This window comes from Canis aureus, chromosome 16, assembly GCF_053574225.1.
Source record: "Canis aureus isolate CA01 chromosome 16, VMU_Caureus_v.1.0, whole genome shotgun sequence".
Taxonomy (NCBI): domain Eukaryota; kingdom Metazoa; phylum Chordata; class Mammalia; order Carnivora; family Canidae; genus Canis; species Canis aureus.
In genome coordinates, this window is record NC_135626.1 from 11626422 (window position 1) to 11647173 (window position 20752).

Here is a 20752-nt window from a genome sequence, read left to right on the forward strand (position 1 = left end):
AAATTTAATTGTACACCCCTTAAACAACGAATACAGCTTATTAGAAATTAAAGTATTCTCTCCTGAATGATTAACCCAAAGATAAAATCAAAATTGCAATTATAAAATAATACCATGGAGGGGCACCTGAGTGGCTCAGTCGGTTGAGCTTCCAACTCTCAGTTTTGGCTCAGGTCATGATCTTGGGGTCCGAGATTAAGCCCCAAGTCGGGCTCTTCACTCAGCATGGAATCTGCTTAAGGATTCTCTCTCCTTCTCCCTCTGTCCTTCCCCTACCCTGTCCCCCACGAAAATAAATACATCTTTAAAAAATAAATAAAATCATGGAGAAAAATACTCATCAATGCTTCAAGGGATGTGGTCAAAGCTACAATCAAATGAAAAAACAGAGAACTAATGTTTTATTAAACTAGAATACAGATAGGGCGCCTGGGTGGCTCAGTCAGTTAAGTGTCTGCCTTCAGCTCAGGTCATGATCCCAGGGTTCTGGGATAGAGCATCAGGTTTCTCCCTCTACCCCTCCCCACCACTAGTGTTTTCTTGCTCTCAAATAAATAAATCTTAACACAAATAAACAAGAATACAGATAAATGAACTCAAGCAAATCAATCAAGAAAGTAGAAAATCTGTCTTAAAAAGAAGAAAAATCAATATACATAAATTTTAAAGTAAGTGAATCAAAAGAGATGGACAGATGGATAAATAATAGAGCAAGTATCACAAAATGTAAAATTTAAGTGTAGGTACATGGGTGTTCTCTGTATATTTCTTCACATTTACAATTTTTCATAATAAAAAATACTTTGGAAAATGTGCTTCTGTCATTTGCTAGACAGCTTTCTACTGTGGAAAGGATTTTCCGATTAGACTGATGGTGACGTTAACGAATGTAATTTCTGATACCGTTCACGAGATCTGACAACGTTGAGAAGATCTCTACAGCCCTCCATGCACCATGCTCCAAATGACCGGTGTGTGAGTTCACAAAGTTGTGGTGAGTGGCAGGGCCAGGAAGAACACAGGAACCATAAGTGGACTTTTAATATGACCAGAGACAGAGGCACTCAGGTGGCTCAGTGGTTAAGCATCTGCCTTCGACTCAGAGTGTGATTCCAGGGTCCTGGGATCAAGTCCCACATAGGAAGCCTGCTTCTCCCTCTGCCTAGGTCTCTGCCTCTCCTGTGTCTCTCATGAAAAAATAAAATCAATTAAAAAAATAAATAAATAATAATAATAATATAACCAGAGACAAAAGTCACTGATCTAGTATCTGGAACAAATAAAGGAATTCTTATAACAATAAAATGACAAAGAATCTGATTTCAAAATGGACAAAGGATATAAAGAGAATTCTCTCCAGAGAAGACCTACAAATGTCCTACACGCACATGGAAATGAGAAGAAGCTCCCATCATTAGGGAGATTCAGACCTAAGCCACGAGACACCACTTCACATCCTCTAGAACGGTGCACATCAAATAATCAGAAACTGAGTGCCAGCAAGGACGTGGGACACTGGAAGCCTCAGACACTGCTGAAGAAATGTAAAATGGTGCACTCCTTCAAGAAGGTAAACACTGAGTTTCCGCCCAGGAATTCCATCCCTAAATACCCAAGAAACTTGGACACACATCCAAACAAAATCTCATACACAAACGACCACAGCAGCACTATCTATGACAGCCAGAAAGTGGACACAACCCCAACGTCCCATCTGCTGATGAGTACACAGAGACAGCATGGCTCATCTGCACAACGGAGGGACCATTCAGTCGTACAAAGGAATGAAGTACCGGTGCATGCTACGACCTGGGTGGCAGGAGAACACATGACACCGAAAGAAGCCAGACACAGAAGGCTGCAGTATATGGTCCTGCTGGTGTGTAATTCCCTCAGCTGGCAACTCCACAGAGACAGGAAGCAGGTCTGTGGTTGTCAGGGGCTGGGGTGGGGACAAGGAGTGAGTGGTGATGGGTAGTTTCCTTCTAGACATGATCAAAACGTTTGAAATTGGTGATGACAGCTGTACAACCTTGTGAATATATTAAAAATTACAAGGGGTGCCTGAGTGGCTCAGTCCATTAAGTGTCTGCCTTCGACTCAGGTCGTGATCCCAGGGTCCTGGGATTGAGCCCCACAATGGGCTCCCAACTCCATGGGGAGCCTGCTTCTTCCTACCTCTGCCTCCTCTCTCTCTCATGAATAAATAAAATCTTAAAAAAAAAATGGAACTGTAGACTTTAAAATAGCATATTTTATAATGTCAATTTTATCTAAAAAATTTTTAAGAATTGGTAATAGTTTCAAATCTCATATTGTGATTAATCTTTGAAAACTACTACTTGGGGGCAACCCCGGGTGGGTCAGCGGTTTAGCGCCGCCTTCAGCCCAAGGCGTGATCCTGGAGACCCAGGATCGAGTCCCACATCGGGCTCCCTCCATGGAGCCTGCTTCTCCCTCTGCCTGTGTCTCTGCCTCTCTCTCTCTGTGTGTCTCTCAGAGACAATAAATAAAATCTTAAATAAAATAAAATCTTTAAATAAATAAATAATAATAATAAATTAATAAAATCTTAATAAATAAATAAATAAATAAAATAATAAATAAATAAAATCTTAAAAAAAAAAAAAAGAAAAGAAAAGAAAACTACTACTTGGGCATCCCAGGTGGTTCAGTGGTTTAGCGTCACCTTCAGCCCCGGGCCCGATACTGGAGACCTGGGATCAAGTTCCACGTCGGGCTCTATCCCATGTCAGGGTCCCTGCATGGAGCCTGCTTCTGCCTCTGCCTGTGTCTTTGCGCCTCTCTCTCTCTCTGTCTCTCATGAATAAATAAATAAAATCTTAAAAAAAAGAAAACTACTGCTTTTTGGGTTTCGGTGTACAAACAAAAGAGAAGTGCATATGGACTTGCAGGGAAGACAGTGAAATAGGAGGACCCTAAGCTTCCCTTGTCCCACAGATACACCCAGACATCATCCACATCTGTGCAAATAATCCAGAAGATGGCACAAAGACTGGCAGCCCAGAGTCTGCACAGCTCATCATAAAGAAGAGGCCACATCGAGAGTAGAAGAGAGGATGGCATCCTGCGACACTATCATCTCAAACACATCCATCCGCACTCTCCTCTCTTCAAGCTATGTATCCACACAAAGATGCATCTTCATACACTTCAACAGAAACACACTGTAGCAAACTCCATGCAAAAGCAGATAAGAAAATCCAACTTATTTTCCAGGAGGACAGATACTAAAGAAATGTACAAAACTGTAAAATATTTTTTTCTTCTGGAAATAGTTATTCTTCATAAAAATACATTATTTATAATAATTACTAACATGAAATGAGTTTACTGTTACTATTAAGCAAATTATTAAATTTTTGTTTTTAATGTCTAAATGGTAAAATATTGATTAAATTTTTTTTAATTCTTTAAAATACATTTTTAAGTAATTTTTAAGAGTGTAAAGTGGGGGACACCTGGGTGGCTCAGTGGTTGAGTGTCTGCCTTTGGCTCAGGTCGTGATCCGGGAGTCCTGGGATCGAGTCCCGCATCGGGGTCCCTGCATGGAGCCTGCCTCTCCTTCTGCCTGGGCCTCTGCCTCTCTTTCTGTGTCTCTCATGAATAAAATCTTGACAGAAAGAGTGTAAAGGGGACCTGAGACCAAAAGTTTGAGAGCTCTTTATCTACACAAAGGAATGAGCAATAAAAATGGAAAGTCTGGGGATCCCTGGGTGGCGCAGCGGTTTGGCGCCTGCCTTTGGCCCAGGGCGTGATCCTGGAGACCCGGGATCGAATCCCACATCAGGCTCCCGAATCCAGAATCCAGAATCTAACTGTTGAAAGCAAAACTAGTATATGTGAGATAAAAGTAAAGTAAATGACAACAGCATCATGGAGGCCAGGAAGGGAAATGACATCATTTGTGAAATGGTTATCACTGTATCTAAAGTAAACTATAAAGAACTAAAGACACATATTGTAAACTCTTAACCAGCTCCCAAAAACTACTGTATAAAACAGAGTACTAAGAAATACCCAGTCCAGGGCAGCCCAGGTGGCTCAGCAGTTTAGTACCACCTTCAGCCCAGGGCGCGATCCTGGAGGCCCGGGATTGAATTCCTCATCAGGCTCCCTGCAGGGAACCTGCTTTTCCCTCTACTTGTGTCTCTGCCTGTGTGTGTGTGTGTGTGTGTGTGTGTGTGTGTGTGTGTCTCATGAAATAAATAAAATCTTAAAAAAAAAAAAAGTCAGAAATAACCAGCCCAAAAGAAGCCATAAAAGAAGAAAGAAAAGGAAAAAAATGAGATAAATAGAAAGCAGATAAGATATCAAACCTGGATTTCTCAATAATCACATTAGATGTAATTGGTCTAAACATTTCAAAAATAAGGCAGACTCTCATTTTATTCTTTTTTAAGATAAAAAAGATTTTATCTTTTTATACATAAAAAGATAAATGTGTGTATGTCTGTAGTAATGTTTCCTGTTTCTGGCTCTGGGTTATTCCTGTTACTTTTTTTCTTTCCTTGGTTTGGTTTAGATTGTCAATCTTCTAAAAACCTGCTTTAGATTTTTACTGATTTCTTTCTTCTATTTTGGGTTTAACTTCTCTTACTTTTAATTAAAAGTAAGGCTCAAGAAAGAGGAACCTGGTAGAACCTACAACTCTTGATCTCAGGATTGTGTGTTCAAGCCCCAAGTTGGGTGGAGAGATTACTGAAAAAAGAAGGAAAAGGAAAAGGAAAAGGAAAAGGAAAGACAGATGAGAGTAAAAAAATAAAACTATGAGGAAGGGAAAGGATACATCACATGGGCACCAGTGTTTAGAAAGCTGGAGTAGCCACACTAGAGGAAACAAGGTGGACCTAGGGACAAGACCATTGCCTGTGAGAGAGATAGACATTTCGTGATGACCAAAGGATTGATCCACCAAGATGATACAGAAAGCCTCCAAGATGCAAACATACCAGCAGACTACAAACACCAACACAGCAGAGTAAAACCAATAACAGACAGTGCAGACCTCAAGTCCTGTCACAGTGGCCATGGGCCAGGGCCATGAACAGCACCCACAGCCAGTTTGTGCCCACACGCAGAGCACCATGTTCAAGAGCCCACGAAACATTCTACAAAACCACACGGTGGGCCATAAAACAAATCTCAATAGATTTGGGACCAAAATCACAGACTATACTATCTGAGCACAACAAATTTGAAAGCAAAGTACTCAAATCTAGAATCACCTTCCCCAGATGGGTGGAAACCAAACCACACTTTTCTCGGTAACCCACAGAGAAAGTGGGACCCTGCAGGTGAAACTGAAAATGGGTGATGAGGACCAACACCACAGCACACGAACAGGGCAGGCACCTGCTCAGAAAGGAGCTACCAGCCTGAAATGAACAAAGGTTTGAAAGAACTCACCTTCTACCTTAAACTAGAAAGGAAAGCAAACTGAATTCAAAATAAATAGAAAAATTAATTTAAAGTAAGAGAAGTTAAACCCAAAATAGAAGAAATCAGTAAAAATCTAAAGCAGGTTTTTAGAAGATTGACAAACCAAACCAAACTAAGGAAAGAAAAAAAGTAACAGAAATTACCCAGAGCCAGAAACAGGAGACATCACTACAGACATACACACATTTAAAGGATAATAATTTAGTTCAACCATTTAAATAAAATTGAGGAATTCCTTGAAAGTCACAAGTTACCAAAACTGGTGCATAGATACAAAACCTAAAATTGGGCAAAACATTTGAACATGCACCTAACCAAAGAATATATAACAAATGTCTTCAGTTGTTAGGGAAATGCAAATGAAAACCACGCAAGATAGCTTTACACATCCACTCCAACAGCTCCCACTGAAAGACTGACTATGCCAAGCACTGCCAATGGTCTGGAGCAAATGGGACTCCCTTAGCAGTAGGAGCTTCAAATGGCATCATCACTTTGCAAAATACTTTGGCAGTTTCTTCTAATGTTCACTATGTCCTTATCGCTGACCTGGCAATTCTACTCCTAAGTATGCTACTCGAAGAATGAAAACACATCTGCCTGTGAGACCTGTACACAAATGTTTCTTGCAGCTTTATTCACAAGAGACAACTGTGGAAACAACCATAGCGTCCACCATCAGGGGAACAGGGAAACTGCTCTGTTCATACAATGGAATACTCCAGAGGATGAAAAGAAAACCACTGACAGGTGCAATTTCAGAATTATTGGGGCGCCTGGGTGGCTCAGTGGTTAAGCATCTGCCTTCGGCTCAGGTCGTGATCCAGGGTCCTGGGATCGAGTCCCACATTGGACTCCCCACAGGGAGCCTGCTTCTCCCTCTGCCAGTGTCTCTGCCTCTCTGTGTCTCTCATGAATAAATAAAATCTTAAAATATTTTGGAATCATTTTGTTCCACTTTTCGTTTTCATTTTGTTTCATTTTCACTTCTTTTGTGAAAGAAACCCAGACACAAAATGAGTAACATACACATGATCCATTTCTATCAAAACCTAAAAGAGATAAAACTAATTCCCAGTAAAGAAAGCACATCAGTAGTAACCCAGGCTTAAGGATTAACTGCAAAGGGACACAAAGGAACTTTTTGAGGGTGATGGAAATGTTACCTTGATTGTGAATGTTAAACAGATAGCCACTTGTCAAAACTCAAAGAAATGGGCCTATTTATCGCATGCAAATCATACAGCAGTGAAACTGGGTTTTGTTTGTCAAAGACTAAGGCAACTGGCTGGGCATCAAGAAAAATTTTAAAAGCCACGGCAAGATATGGTCATGGTAAACCTCCAGAACTGTGGGGATAGAGGACAGCTCAGCCACACACACAGAGCAGGGAATCTGGAGAAGAGCACGGTGGGGAGTCCCAATCCTAGGGAAGGCAGAGTGCCTGAGCACCCACGGGGAGAGAAAGAGGCTTGTTCAGAAGCTAGGAAACGCTGGGAAAGCTGCAGCCTCTAAGCATGGTTCCATGTCCAGACGTGCTCCCAGCAGAGGCACAGGCTGAGAAGGAGCCAAGTGCACTGGCCCAGCATGGACACCAAAGGGTCTCCAAATGGTTGTGAGGCAAGTGCCAGAGGACAGGTATGCAAGAGCCTACATAGCCACCACCTAGCCACCCCAGGCGGGGCAGGACAGTCCCTGGAAGTGATGCGAAACAGAAAAAAACTCAGGTTGCCTGACACGCCTGTGACTCTAGGCTGAAGGGGGTGACAGTACCCAGACACAGAGTCAAACATGAAAAGGAAGCAAACCCACAGAAATACCTTCCCAAGTGGAAATAGGCCAGCTCGGCAGTGAGAAAAGCTTCAAGGTGTACTCAAGTGTACTCCCACAGCAGGAACCTTGGGAACACTATCTATAACCACAGCAAAGAAGATTCAAAGATTGATGCTGGAGAGAAAACTCACCATATGTGAAATCTCAAAAGCCCGAACCTTATTAAACACGTAGCAGTTTTCAGTGGCAAGAAAACCCACCTGGCAAAATAAAGGTGGAAAGGCTTTCAGGCCCAGCTCTAAGCTGTCTGGCATCAGAGGACCCACATTACAGAGGCCCAGAGCCACAGTCCATGTAGGAAAGGCTTTGTGGAACTCACATCTCATCATAGGTCAAGGAAACACTCTCAAGTGCACAGAGCATGGGGGCGCATCTAGCCCTGCATCAGAGGAGCCCTACATGCAGCAAGTGCCAGAAACCTTCTGAGTGAGTGCACCCCTTATCTGACACCTGCAAATCCACACTGGAGAGAAACCACGTGAAAGTAGTATGTGTGGGGGGAGCCCTCGGCCAGAGCCCACCACTCAGTCATCATCAGAGAACACACTAGGGAAAATCTATCAATGTAAGAAATTTACATTCATATGGAAATGCTAAGGAAATAGCAAAACATGGAAAACACTGAATAAAAATGTAACTCTTGGGCAAGGACAAAAAATGATCATGAAAAATAATCAAGTATTAACTCCAGGAAAACCAGAGTGTGGCACAAGAAAAGGGTCATGAGCTGTGAAAATGTCATTCTTAGTTGTGGTAATGTCACATCTGAGTACAGATCCAATCATCGCAGGCCATGTGACCACAGCTGGCCCACAAGGACCCAAGGGGAGGGTCACATGTGCTAATAGTAAATCCAGAGGCAATGCCTACCACAGGCGGATACAGCATCAGTAAGAGTGCATTTCTTTAAAATACAGAGATTAATACCAGAAAACACATGTGAGTAGATAAAAGTGATGCTGTTGAACCACGTGAAGATCATGTTCTGTGTATCAGCCAAGTCCACAAGCAAACACAGGCAGCAAGAAGCTGGAAAGTTATATATAAAAATATGGCATATGGAGAACACCCTTAATATACAAGAAACTTGATGAAGCAGAGGAGAAAAGGAATATACCCTGCTTCCAAAGAAATATGGCCAAAGATAACAAACGCAATTTACCAAAAAGGACAAATAGCCAAGCATATACTCTATTTTTTAAACATTGATTTTACCAGTGAATGAAAAAATAAAAGAAAAAGCACTATTTTTCACCTTTAAAAATGGCAAGATTTTTTTTTTTAAGATTTTATTTATTGATTGATGACAGAGAGACAGAGACACAGGCAGAGGGAGAAGCAGGGTCCATGCAGGGTGCCCGACATGGGACTCGATCCCAGGTCTCCAGGATCAGGCCTTGGGCTGAAGGCGGCACTAAACCACTGAGCCACTCGGGCTGCCCCAAAAATGGCAAGGTTTTTTTTTTTTTTTGTAATATCCAATCTATGGGAAATCATGGAATAAGACACCTCCACGGACTCACAGTATGAAAAAAAACAGTACAATCATTATGGTCAGAAATTTGGCAAAAACCAGTCTAAAGCCTTTAAAATTGACCCTCAGCTACATGGCAATCACTGCCCCAGTCATGCATGGGAGGAATATGCTCGTGGCCACCTATGGAGCCAGCACACCCGGGCCTCAGCTACCCTTCCCCATAGCGCCAAAGCCAAGTCTCAACTTACAGCTGGCACCTGGAAACACCTAATTGTGTTATGGGCGGGATACCCTATGGAGGCTGTGTGGAACAGATGCTAGCCACACCTTGTGGCAACCACAGCATGATGTACAGACTCGTCCAATCACTATGTTGTACATCTGACACTAACACAGCACTGTATGTCAATGACAAAACACCAACGACACTTGAACTCTTGACCATAGGAGGTTCATTTTGGGACTTACAGAAATATCGCCCAAGAAGCACCTGGGTGGCTCAGTGGTTAAGCATCTGACTCTTGATTTTGCCTCAGGTCATGATCTCAGGATTGTGAGATCCAGCCTCAAGTCGGATTTCATGCTCAGCACAGAGCCTGCTTAAGAGTCTCTCCCTCTCCCTCTGTCCCTCCCCACCACTCTCCTTCTCTAAAAAAAAAATAAATAAAAATAAGATTCAGTTTTCTATGGACACATGTATCAGTCCTGACATCATTTTTTAACCAAGGTCTTGTGGATGCTTCCCACATGCACAGGATTACACAAAGCCAGAGGACAAGTCAGACTTGTGCCCACCGCCAAGAGGTGACCTTCTGGCCAATGGTCAGCTTCCAAGTCCACACTAGGACCCAGAGGTTCCAGTGAACACTGAATAAGCCCTGTACCTCACTGAGCAGAGATTTAAGGTCGTCTGCCCATTTATTTGATTCCCCATTTATTTGTCTTCCCACATCTGGGTAGAAAACCAAGTGAACAATAGGGCATCTTGGTTAGAAGTCACAACACGGCTTTGACATAAGGCCTCCCTCCTCACAACAATGAAGGAGGCCCTTTTAAGGGGGCCACACACCACGGCCTGGCTTTGTCATGCTCCTTGACCAATTCCACAGTCACCAATTTTTATCCTGCCTCTTATTAAACCCTTACATAATAGAGAATACATGCATAAACTATATAATGAAACCATTTAAAATTTGTGGCATACTCAAACAACTTCACAGGGAAGTTCTATTTCCTCCTCTTCTTCTATTTCCTCTGCTTTATTAGCCAAGGGTCCCTCAGTGCACACCTTTCTGTAAATAAGGATGCTTAACAACCAAAAAGTCTGGGTAAGGTAATGCTACAAATGATCATATGCCACTAAAAATACTCTTTCTATACGTTGTATAAAAGATTACACTGTAAGCTTCTAAACATAAAAGGAGAAAACAGCACTTAGAAAAATACCACTTTTTTTTTTTTTTTAAGATTTATTTATTCATGGGGGGGGGGGGGGGGGGCAGAGACACAGGCAGAGGGAGAAGCAGGCTCCATGCAGGGAACCCAGTGTGGGACTCGATCCTGTGTCTCCCGGATCATACCCTGGGCTGAAGGCGGCACTAAACCGCTAAGCCACTTGGGCTGCCCAGAAAAATACTTTTTTTTTTTTAAAGTATTTATCTTTTTTTTTAATTTTTATTTATTTATGATAGTCACAGAGAGAGAGAGAGAGAGAGAGAGAGAGAAGCAGAGACACAGGCAGAGGGAGAAGCAGGCTCCATGCACCGGGAGCCCGACGTGGGATTCGATCCCGGGTCTCCAGGATAGTGCCCTGGGCCAAAGGCAGGCGCCAAACCGCTGCACCACCCAGGGATCCCAAAATACCACTTTTAATCATCGAAATACCTTATAGAATCAAGCACTCCTTGAATGCACATAAGTGCTGAGATAAAAATAAACAGAATGTAATAATTCAAACCATAAACATGCACTACTCATCATACCCCGCTCACACCCTTCCTTTTCACGTTCAGGAGCACACCTGTGTGTTCTGTTTGCACTGTAGTAGACACACTGCTGGACACAGCACATTGATTTATTGCTTCTGTGGCCCCTGCTAGGGCCTGGTTCTCAGCGTGACACCCGAGGAGGGTGCTTCCCCTCCTCTGGCGGGGAGAGCACCTGGCCCCCAAGGAGCACCCAGCCCATTCACACTGCTCTAGGAGACAACCCGTGTCCCTTGTTCCATTCTGGCCATGGCTCCCAGCACTCACCTTGTTGACCCAGAACACCATGGCATCCTCGAGGTCGTATGGAAGCTCTTTCGAGGCACTGAATGTTGAGAAGCGCTTGACGCTGGCCACTACCTTCTCGATGCTGATCATCTCCACGGTGTAGGCCATCATGAGGGCATCCACCATCGCCATGTGGGCACTCTGGGAGCAGAGGCAACAGTGAGGGTGGCCCAAACCCACCTCTCCTATGAGGTTCAACACAGAGACCCTGCTCACAAACTCTGACCCAATTCTGTTGTTTCGAGGTCATTATCTGCATGTTACCCATCCCCAGGGTCCAGCCAGCTCAGCACCCTGTAGCGTGGAGGGCTCTGAGCCTTTCTCATCTCCACAGCAACCCAAAGAGCCCCAAGGGTGGCATCTCTACTTATGCCTAAGGGAAAAGGCACAAGGGGAAGAGATGTGCCCGAGGCTGCATGACCACGAACAGGTCCCTGGGTACCAGTCAGGAGCTCTGCATGCTAAAATTACACCACACCTTTGCACCATTTCTTCCCAGAACTCAAAAGAATGCAAAACGCCAATGAATGGCCAAACCCACAACATGGGAGGCACCAAAAATCGCTGACCCAGAGGAGTCTGGAAAAGTCACATCGGCGGTGCAGCTTCCAAAGAAAAAATGGGGAAGGAGAGAAAGAGGTACATTTACTTCTTTATCTGGACACAAAAACATGACACACATGAAACAAACTGACAGGCTAGGCTCAACAACTGTTTACCAAAACATCTGCAAAAAATGTGCCTCCAAATGTTTTCATTAACATGCTTCAATGTAACCCTGGCGTCCAGAGCACTCCTAGGGAGGAAGAGAGCTGAGAGGAAGTGACTCCTTCCCCTTTCTCCAAAATCACAGCACTAAAAGAGATGCACAGCTCAGGATGTCACTGCACAGGCGCAAACCTTGGCCATCCTGTGGGACACTCAGGCTTGTGCCATCTGCGCAAGTTTTGAGGCTGACTTCACCACAGGCGTGCAGCTGAGCTGCAGAGGGACAGCTGGCAGCATGACAGGCTGGAGCGCCGAGCAGGTGCCGTGGCACCAGAAGCAGTCACCGCTGGGGAGAGGCAGCCCCTGCCCCTACGAGCACACAGGATGCTCACCATCTTTATGGGCGCGTGGCTGAGGTCGGGATCCGTCACAGGGGTGTCATCGCTCTCCATCACGTAAATCCCTTTCCGGGACAGGGCTTGGATGACAGACTGGTGTCCCTGTAAGGCGGCCACCTGGTCCCCCTTCAGGATGAGGCTGCAAACACGGCAGTAAAGCTCGCTGGACAGCAGGAGCTTGATGACAGGCGGTTTGATGTGCTCTTGCTCATACTGGTCAATGTAAAAGGGGTCCCTGAGGTCCTCGGGGATGTTATCTAAGCCAAGGAAGAGATTACCACATGAGCATGACACGTTATGTTCAAAATGCTAACAAAGGACAGAGTTGCCATTCATCACGATGGGTGACTAACAACATAAAAAGATCCCACTACAAACGGCACCATCCCACACACCTTCTCCACCTGCAAACAGGCGGCTAACCCCACCTGGGCGGTGTGGGTAGTGCACACCCCTTAGCAACCACACCACCACACCCAGGAGGAGCAACTCTCCTGACATAGAGTAGTGAGAAGCAGGTGTGGGAGCCCTGGGGGGCAGTTGGGGCTTGGCGGCATGGCACCTGCTCACGCTCGGGGGCTGCATGCAGCACACAGGACCACCCGGCACCTGGTCCCTATGGGACGGTATGCAGCACACCCCATGTCAGTCCTGGGGAGGGTATCAGGTGCATCTGTTTTCTGACATCCAACGGGAGAGGAGAGCGAGGCCAATCACCATGGTTTTTACAGAGGGGAAGGCTGGGCTGCGGGCATCATGACAAACTCCAAACAGCAGTACCAGGCCTTCACCTGACTTTGGAGCAGGCACATCGGTGCCACATGAGCTGTGTCAATTAAACATCACCACGATTCCATCAAATGGAGACTTCTGTCCCTGCGTTACACATGGGGAAATGGAGGCAGAGAGAGTACACCATGTGCCCAAGGTCACAAGCAGCAGAGACCAACTGTGAACCCACCTGACTCAGTATCTAGACCACTTCCCACACAAAAACACCAGCCACCCATGTACAGCTGGGGACACTCACTTTCCAAATGTCTGGAATGGCCTCCCCAATGGCGTCCCTCACGCTTGCTCTGCAAGATGTCAACAACAGTCCCCCCAAAAGTGGGGGACACTCTGTACTCAAGGAGACTGGGAAACATGAAGTTACAGAGTCAGGATGACCTCTCCAGGGAAGCCCACATACCTCTGACTCTCCAGCCCTGGACCTCCACCATGGTTGAGTTCTGGAACCATCCCAACCTGCAGAAGGCTTCACACAAGCCTAGTCTCTCCAGGAAGGCTGGTGAAGGAAACCCCCATGCCAGCACGCCCTCTCCCTGCACCATCCTGGAAGAAGGGGCGACCTTACCAGTGACCTCCAACCATACCCTCTACCCTGTTCCCTGCCCCTTGCCCTCTTCCTTGTCATGGGCACTATACTCAGAGCCCTGAATCACTTCATTGTGGGTCTGGGGCTGCTCCATGTCTCCGCCCATTATTTCTGACAGTAACTAACATTTCTGCTGCCCTTTTGTTTTCAAGCACCGTGGTTCAGTTCTGGTTCACAGAGCCTTAGAGCCCCCACAGCAGCCCTGTAGGCACACAGGGCCAGGGCCAGGTCTGCAAGGCTGGAGGGACATATGCTCGCCTCAGGGACAAACCAGCAACCTGCTCAGGGAGGAACAGATCCTGTCAGAGACCATCCTATTCTGTTATCATCCCAAGTTCTGAAACAGATCATACCTGTAATAAAAGAAGGGAGTCCCAGTGCAAAACATGGTGGGAAGAGATTTCTGCTTTCTTGGTAGGTGATGGTGACATGTGAGTGGGAGGCTAAGGGAGGGACAGGAGCCGTCCCAGGAGGACACACGTGGAGGACTCAACGCTGGTCCCAAGCAGGATGGAAGTCGGGGGGAGGACACCGAGCCAGGGAGCCCACGATCTGAGTAGGTTGTCAGGAAAGGTGCATGGCTGACCCGGGCAGGAGGGCAGTGGGCCAGCTGACACTGCTCAGGACAACCCCCAGACTCCTCCATCTCTCTGCCTCCATGGGAGGGGCATGTGAAGGCTGCTGGCCATGGAGCCTAATCTGCCTGTGAGTGAACTCTACCTCCCCCCACCCCGGGCTCCATCTCAAGGTCAGCTGCTCCAACCAAAAGCTTCACGGTCATCCAGTTCTCTTCCTGCCAAACCCCTGGCAACTCCAACTGACTTTCCCTTTGAAATATACCCAGAGAATGACAACCATCACCATGGCACAGTCCCCCTAGCCCCAGCCCCTCACCTCTCACTTAGGTAACTGATGAGCTCCCCTCCAGGAGTGTAGAGGCCTACGGACTCAGCACAGAAAGGCCCCCCAGAGTCACAGCTCTGAGAGGAGACAGGACACAGCCCAGTGGAGGGCTGGCCCTAGGAAGGACGGGAGTCCAGGGGTACAAGTGTAGAAACACTCTAGCTCAACACAGACGCCTGGCAAAGCTGGAGAGAGCACCAACCACGGCTCCACAGAGCCTTCCCTTTCACAGCCCCCTGGGTAGAAAGGTCTTCCGTGTGTGGCCCACTTAGTGGGAGCTTCAAAAATAATATAAATTGATTCGAACAAACCACTTTTCAATTACATATGAATATGAACATAGGAATCACATAACCAAGTCACATAAACTGCAGATCCAGGATCCCGTGAGCTACAGGGAAATGACACATCGGTTCCAGGTAAACGCCTGGACTTTGACAAAGGCCTCCTGCTGCCAGTATCCCTGCCCATCCCCCCCACCAGGGCACCAGCCTCCTACCTGCACCCCTCCAGCGCCTGCCCCACCCTCACTGGGGAGCAGGGCCAGCTAACAACCTGCTTCCGTGGGGTCAACTCCTGCTGGGGCCTCTCACCCAAGTTCTGAAATCTACAATCAGTTTTATTCAGGTCAACAACTATTTACAAGAAGACAATTTTGTAAACACGTTGAATGTTACCAGTAACTTACTCTTCCTTTCGTCTACAAACCAAAAGAACAATTTGTCAGAATTATTCACTTGTTTAGTTATTTACTGAGCACCTCCTATGGGCCTAAACCACACAGAAACGAAGGGAGTCAAATGAGGTAGAGCCACTGCTCAGGGGAAACCCTCAAGACAACCAAGAAGTGAATGACCTGCAGACAACACGCTAGGCACCACCCAGATGGGGACAGGGTGCTGGGGTGCTGATGAGCCACCGAGCCAGCACCGCGGGGCAGGGAGGACAGAGAGGCTTCCTGGGGAAGGAAGCAGCCAGGCTCTCAGTGGCCAATGGAGCAGGAAGGGAGAGGATAGGGACACACAAGGGAACGACCCTGACGAGAGGAATCTGGAAAACTGCAGCTGGGAACTGCAGCTGCAGCCCGGGGCACAGGCCACGTCTTCGCTAGCCCAACGGGCAATCAACTAAGTACTGACCACCTGCCTGCCCCAGGAGGGACCTGGGGCATCAGTGGGGTCCCTCGGGGCCTGAGGCCAGCCTGTAGGAGCGCATGTGACAGCCCTGGGGGGGAGGGGGTCAGGGAAGTATGAAGACAGGATCACTATCAATAGAGCCCCACTGCAGTCAGTGGGCCTAGTGATGTCAGAGCCCAGCCATGAACAGGCAGCCCTGGAAAGGGGTGCAGGCATCAGGGTCTAGGTGTGACCAAGACAGACAGATTTCCCACTGTGCCGATGAGACTCAGACTGGTACCGTCTACTGTCAGGAACCAGAAGCACAGGGGACAGTCAGGGCAGAGGGATGCTCTCTCCTGGGTATGACGTCTCTGATGTGCCTGCGGGACCCTAGCAGAGATCTCAAAGAAGGCAGCAAAAGACAGAGATCAAAGTGCAGGAGAAAGGGGCTGGCAGCGGATGGAGCCCGGAACCTACTGCATTAAATAACGCAGCCACAGGTAGACGCTCTCACCCAGGGGAGCACACAGGGAAGAAAAGCTGGTCGGACAGCTTGGGGTAGGCTGGCCAGGAGCCAAACACTGACACAGGGAGGTGGTCAGGGAAGGGGCTGCAACAGAATGTGGGCTCGGAGAGAACATTCCAGGCAGGCATGATCTGTGAGATGACACACAGGAAAGATGGAAAGGTGTTCACAGATTCACAACCAGGAGGCAGCGCTGGCCTTGGGAAGAGCGGCATGAGGACAGGCGAGGGACAGAGGGGCTGAGAGGCCAGCACGGCCTCCGCCCTGAGCGAGGCCGTGGGGCCCACAGATGGCAGCATGTGAAGGCCTCAGACCGTGGAGGAACACCAGGAGCCTGGAATGTGGGAGCAAGGGGTGAGGGGGAAGCCCCACATCTGGGGCTGAGACAGATGGACAGAAGGACAGACGGATGTATGGAAGGAAGGATGGAAGGACAGACGGGCGGGAGGATGGATGGACAGAAGGACAAACGGAAGAAAAGACAGACGGAAGGACGACCGGAGGGCGGGTAGGGCGAGCAGCAGGTGTAAGCGCAGTGGCCGCATGCTGTAGGGACTCCCACCTGACACCAGGAAGGCAGGAGGCAGGGTGTCTGCTGAGCAGGAGGGCCCTAAGCAAGAGGGCAAGGCTTGGCCACCCAGCAGAGCTGTGGCCAGGGCCCCAACACGGCCTGAGTGGCAACCACAGTGCGATCTGGGGGACAGCGGTGCCGGTGACATGGGCCCATGGGGACAGCACATACACGGCAGCTGGCGGGTAATGTGGGGACCTCACGGGGGCATGTGACAGGCGGTGTGAGGGACAGGGTCGGGGGGTACTAACTGCAGGAGAGAGTGGGAATGGGCAGCAGGTGCGTGGGGGGCAGAGTGCACGGTCTAGAAGACAGGCAAAGGGGTGCAACTGGGAGCAGACCCCAAGGGTGGCCTGCCTCACACTGGCCTGCTGCACTTCCTACTGGGCTGTCCCCAGGGTGGGGCAGGTTCAGCCAAGGCAGGGACGTAAGTCACGGTGCTGAGGGCAGAGCTAGAGTCTGTGAGTCTCACCCAAGCACTAGCTGTCCCTCTCATCCACAGGCCGTCAACAGGTCAGAGAGATGCATCAAGGAAGCACCTGGGCCGTCGCTGCCCGCTGCACCAGGCTCCATCCCGCGGACCGACACCATGTCCCCGCACCCACAGCTGGCCAAGGCAGCCCTTGCCAATGCCCCGCTATGGCCCCCACTGAAGCCCGAGACCCCAAAAGGCTCTAGCTTGGTCTATGGAGAGCAAAGCCCATGCAGCTGCCAGTGACCGGCAGGACAGCACCTCATCACCCAAGCCTTTTAGCAACCCCGCAGTGCCCAGCCCCAGTGTAGACCAGTTCCCACCACATGTGGGTGCCCAGACATCAGCATGTGTGCTGCTGAGAATCACCACTAGAGGCTCCAAAGGTGGCTTTGACAGTCTCCATCGAGAAGACACCTACCCACTTCTCACTGTGGACACGTGGAAACAAGCCCTCACAAATCATCACACGGGCAATAAAAAGAGCCAGAGGCCTTCGAATTCTGCCCACACCCAAAGCCTGAGCTGGAAACACCAAACAGAAAAGAAAGAAAACCAGCTCACTTGGGCAGAGCCCACAAACGCCGACCCCCACACCCGGAAGGCCCCAGTACCCAAGCCGTACCTCACAGTAGCAGGAACAGGGCACCCTGCGGGCTCTTTTCACCCCCCCCCCCCGTTTTGCTGAGGCAGGTTCAGCTATAGGAAACACACAGACTTGTCTTCTAGCCAGACCCCTTCTAGGAGAGCCCCTTGGGGGCCCCTCCCTCCCCAGAAAGCAGGAGGGGTGCTGGACACAGAATCCTAAAATCTGTGTGGACTGTCCTGGACAACCCACGTGGCCCCTGTGTGCCACCAAGGAGCTTGATCGGCATAGCAATGACTCGAGAACGACACTGGGGCCCAGGTTTCAAGGTGGTATCCTGTGGACAGGCCAGATGGCCCAGAGGCTTTGAAGACTAAACCAGCTCCAAGCTAAGGCCCACACACAGCAGGCCATTGGGACTCAGTCTCTGCCTAACTGGGATGAATACCTATTTAAGAAAAAAACAAAAACGGGGCACCTGTGGGTCTCAATAGGTCAAGTGTCTGCCTTCGGCTTGGGTTGTGATCCCAAGGTCCTGGGATGGAGCCCCACATGGGGCTTCCTGCTCAGTGGGGAACCTGCTTCTCCTTCTCCCCCCACTCATGCTCTATCTCTCAGACAGAATCTTTTTAAAAAATAAACAAAAATAAAAATTTTAAACAAACCCAATTCTCTAGATTTTAACAGGAACCAGAGTCTCACTGTAAGAGTCAGAATGTTCAAGATACAATCCAGATTTACTCCGCAAAGAAAACAGAGTAGGGTACCTAGGTCACTCAGTGGTTGTACATCTGCCTTTGGCTCAGGGTGTGATCTCAGGGTCCTAGGATCAAGCCCCATGTCAGGCTCCCTGCTCAGTGGGGAGTCTGCCTCTGCCTCTCCCTCTGTTCATGCCCTCATGCTTGCTCTCTCCCAAATAAATAAATGAAATTTTTAAAGTAAAAAAAAAAAAAGAATTAATTAAAACTTTGAGAAACTCCAGGAATAAAGAGGTCCCAGAATGGAAGGAAACCAAAGACCAGAGCAGAGGCGGCCAGGTGCTGGTGAAGACAAGAGTGGGTAGGAAACCTCCCAGCCTCCTCCACCGCGAAGTGGAGAGGCAGCAGCGCTGGCCCAGCACACAGCACCACTGGGTACCCCTGGGACGCCGTGGAGCCCTAGCTAAGGCGGGAAACCGACCCATCACCCTCACCTGGTCCCTCCTCCCCCCCCCTCCACTCCCAGGCCCAGAGTACAACCACTTCCCAAGGTTGGCCCCTAGGGAGGGAAGGTGATCAATGGGAGGAGTGGAGCACAGACCCTAAAGCCAGAGTCCTGGCAAGACCCGCCTCACTCAGGCCTCAGAGACTCCCCAGAGAAGCAACAGCCCGTGCAGCTGACACCCCAGGGACCGCGGTGCATGCGCCACCAGCAGGACCAGTGTGAAGGAGGTGCAAACAGAGTACCCCGTCCCTGGCAAGGGAAGACTCGTGACCCAACGTGGCCGAACACAAGAGTAAGTCCCTTTACACCCCTGCATGGGCAGGAGCACTCCACTACCGGACGTAACACAGTCCACAGAGAATGAACACCTTCAAGGGCGGGGCCGGCTGACAAGAGAGCAAGGCTGGAACACGTTCCAGGAGAATCTGCAATCCAGAGCCCAAGCTCCTGCTGGGACACACTCCCCAGATGGTGTGTTTCATCCTGTGTCCCAGGAGGACCTGTCCATCTAGGGCAGGTGCAAAGAGGCTGAGCTGGGGCACCTGGGGGGGCGGGGGGCTCAGTCAAAGAAGCATCTGACTTCAGCTCACGTCATGACCTCAGGGTCCTGGGTTCACACCCCATATCCGGGTCCCTGCTCAGTGGAAGCCTGCTTCTCTCCCTGCCCTCCCCTCGCTCGCATGCTCAAGCTGTCTCTCTCTCTCTCTCTCTCAAATAAAATCTTAAAAAAAGAAAGAGGGTAAGCTGCATTTCTGGCACCTCCCAAATTCTTAGGGCAAAATTTGGTCTTCAGACAATGGGAGCAAGGAATCCTGGTGACCTTGCAGACGCTCTCAGCTGGGAACCCCAAAGGCTGCACCATGAGAACAAGCTTGAACCGGAAGCACATCAGCCCTTGAGAGCACCCTGAGCCACACACTGGAGTGAGGAGGTCGGGGGCTGGGGCCAGTGTCTGCAAATGCACGATTCTCCAGAGGAAGGCACCATCTCAGGCTGCTGCTGATCCTTACCGTCTTCCAGATACTTCATCCATTCAGCACAGATGAAAATAAGCAGATGAGCAAAATGACAGGCCATCCTGAACAAAGCCAGCAGAAACAGCAAGTGACAGAAGCCGGCTGACAGGCCTGCGGCACTGCCAGGCGAAGGAGCACCAGGACAGCCTCACCCCACTGACCACGACCAAAACTCTGCACGAAACCAAAAACCAACCACGCAGGGATTCTCAATGTGAGCAGCACAGGCAACTGTGGAAGCAGAGGCAAAGCCTGCAGAAGCAACATTTATGGGGTCCCAGTTCTGTGCCAACTTCCCCTCCTGCCTTTGACCTAAGGGCAGCCCGACGAAGCACCATACAGCAGGCGGACAAATTCTGACAGAAACCGGGCCCTTCCAGCCAGAGGACCAGGGAAGGGACCCTGCCCATGAAGCAGGAGTGGGGAGATCCCAGGATCTCTTTCCCTTCCCTTCCAGCCTGGGACAGTTAGAGAACAGCAGGGACAGGGACAGTGTAGCAGGCAGGGCTATAAGGGGAGGGGCCTCAGAGGTCTGAGAGGTGAGGGCACCTACTGTTTCTGTCCTCTCCTCCTGCACCAGGCACGCAGAGCTGCACGGTGAGAACCTGGGAGGCGGTCACTCCACGTGAAGCCCTGTCCTTCCAGTCAGAAGAGAAGAGGGGCTCTGCAGAGCCACAAAATGTAGGGGGAAAGGAGAGCTGGGAAGGGGCCTCCTAACTCCCTGTATGAACCCACACGACTCTGAGCTACGTGTGTGAGGACAGACCCCAAGAGCCAAACTGACCTTGAAACTACTGCACACAAATGGCAAAACAGTGCCCTGGCCT

At 48.9% G+C, this 20752-nt stretch overlaps 1 protein-coding gene across 5 annotated transcripts in view; it reads right to left on the bottom strand.

The window, feature by feature from the left end:
- Positions 1-20752, bottom strand: part of CAMSAP1 (calmodulin regulated spectrin associated protein 1) — a 63377-nt gene that overhangs the window by 29083 nt on the left and 13542 nt on the right. For 3 of the 5 annotated variants that reach the window (XM_077851349.1, XM_077851350.1, XM_077851351.1), the window contains 2 exons: positions 12147-12409; positions 11026-11187 (listed from right to left, as the gene is read on the bottom strand). The exons of the other annotated variants lie outside the window; for them this stretch is intronic. In XM_077851349.1, the coding sequence (XP_077707475.1) occupies positions 11026-11187; positions 12147-12409 (425 nt within the window). The remainder of the gene's footprint in view (positions 1-11025; positions 11188-12146; positions 12410-20752) is intronic. 5 annotated transcript variants of the gene reach the window in all.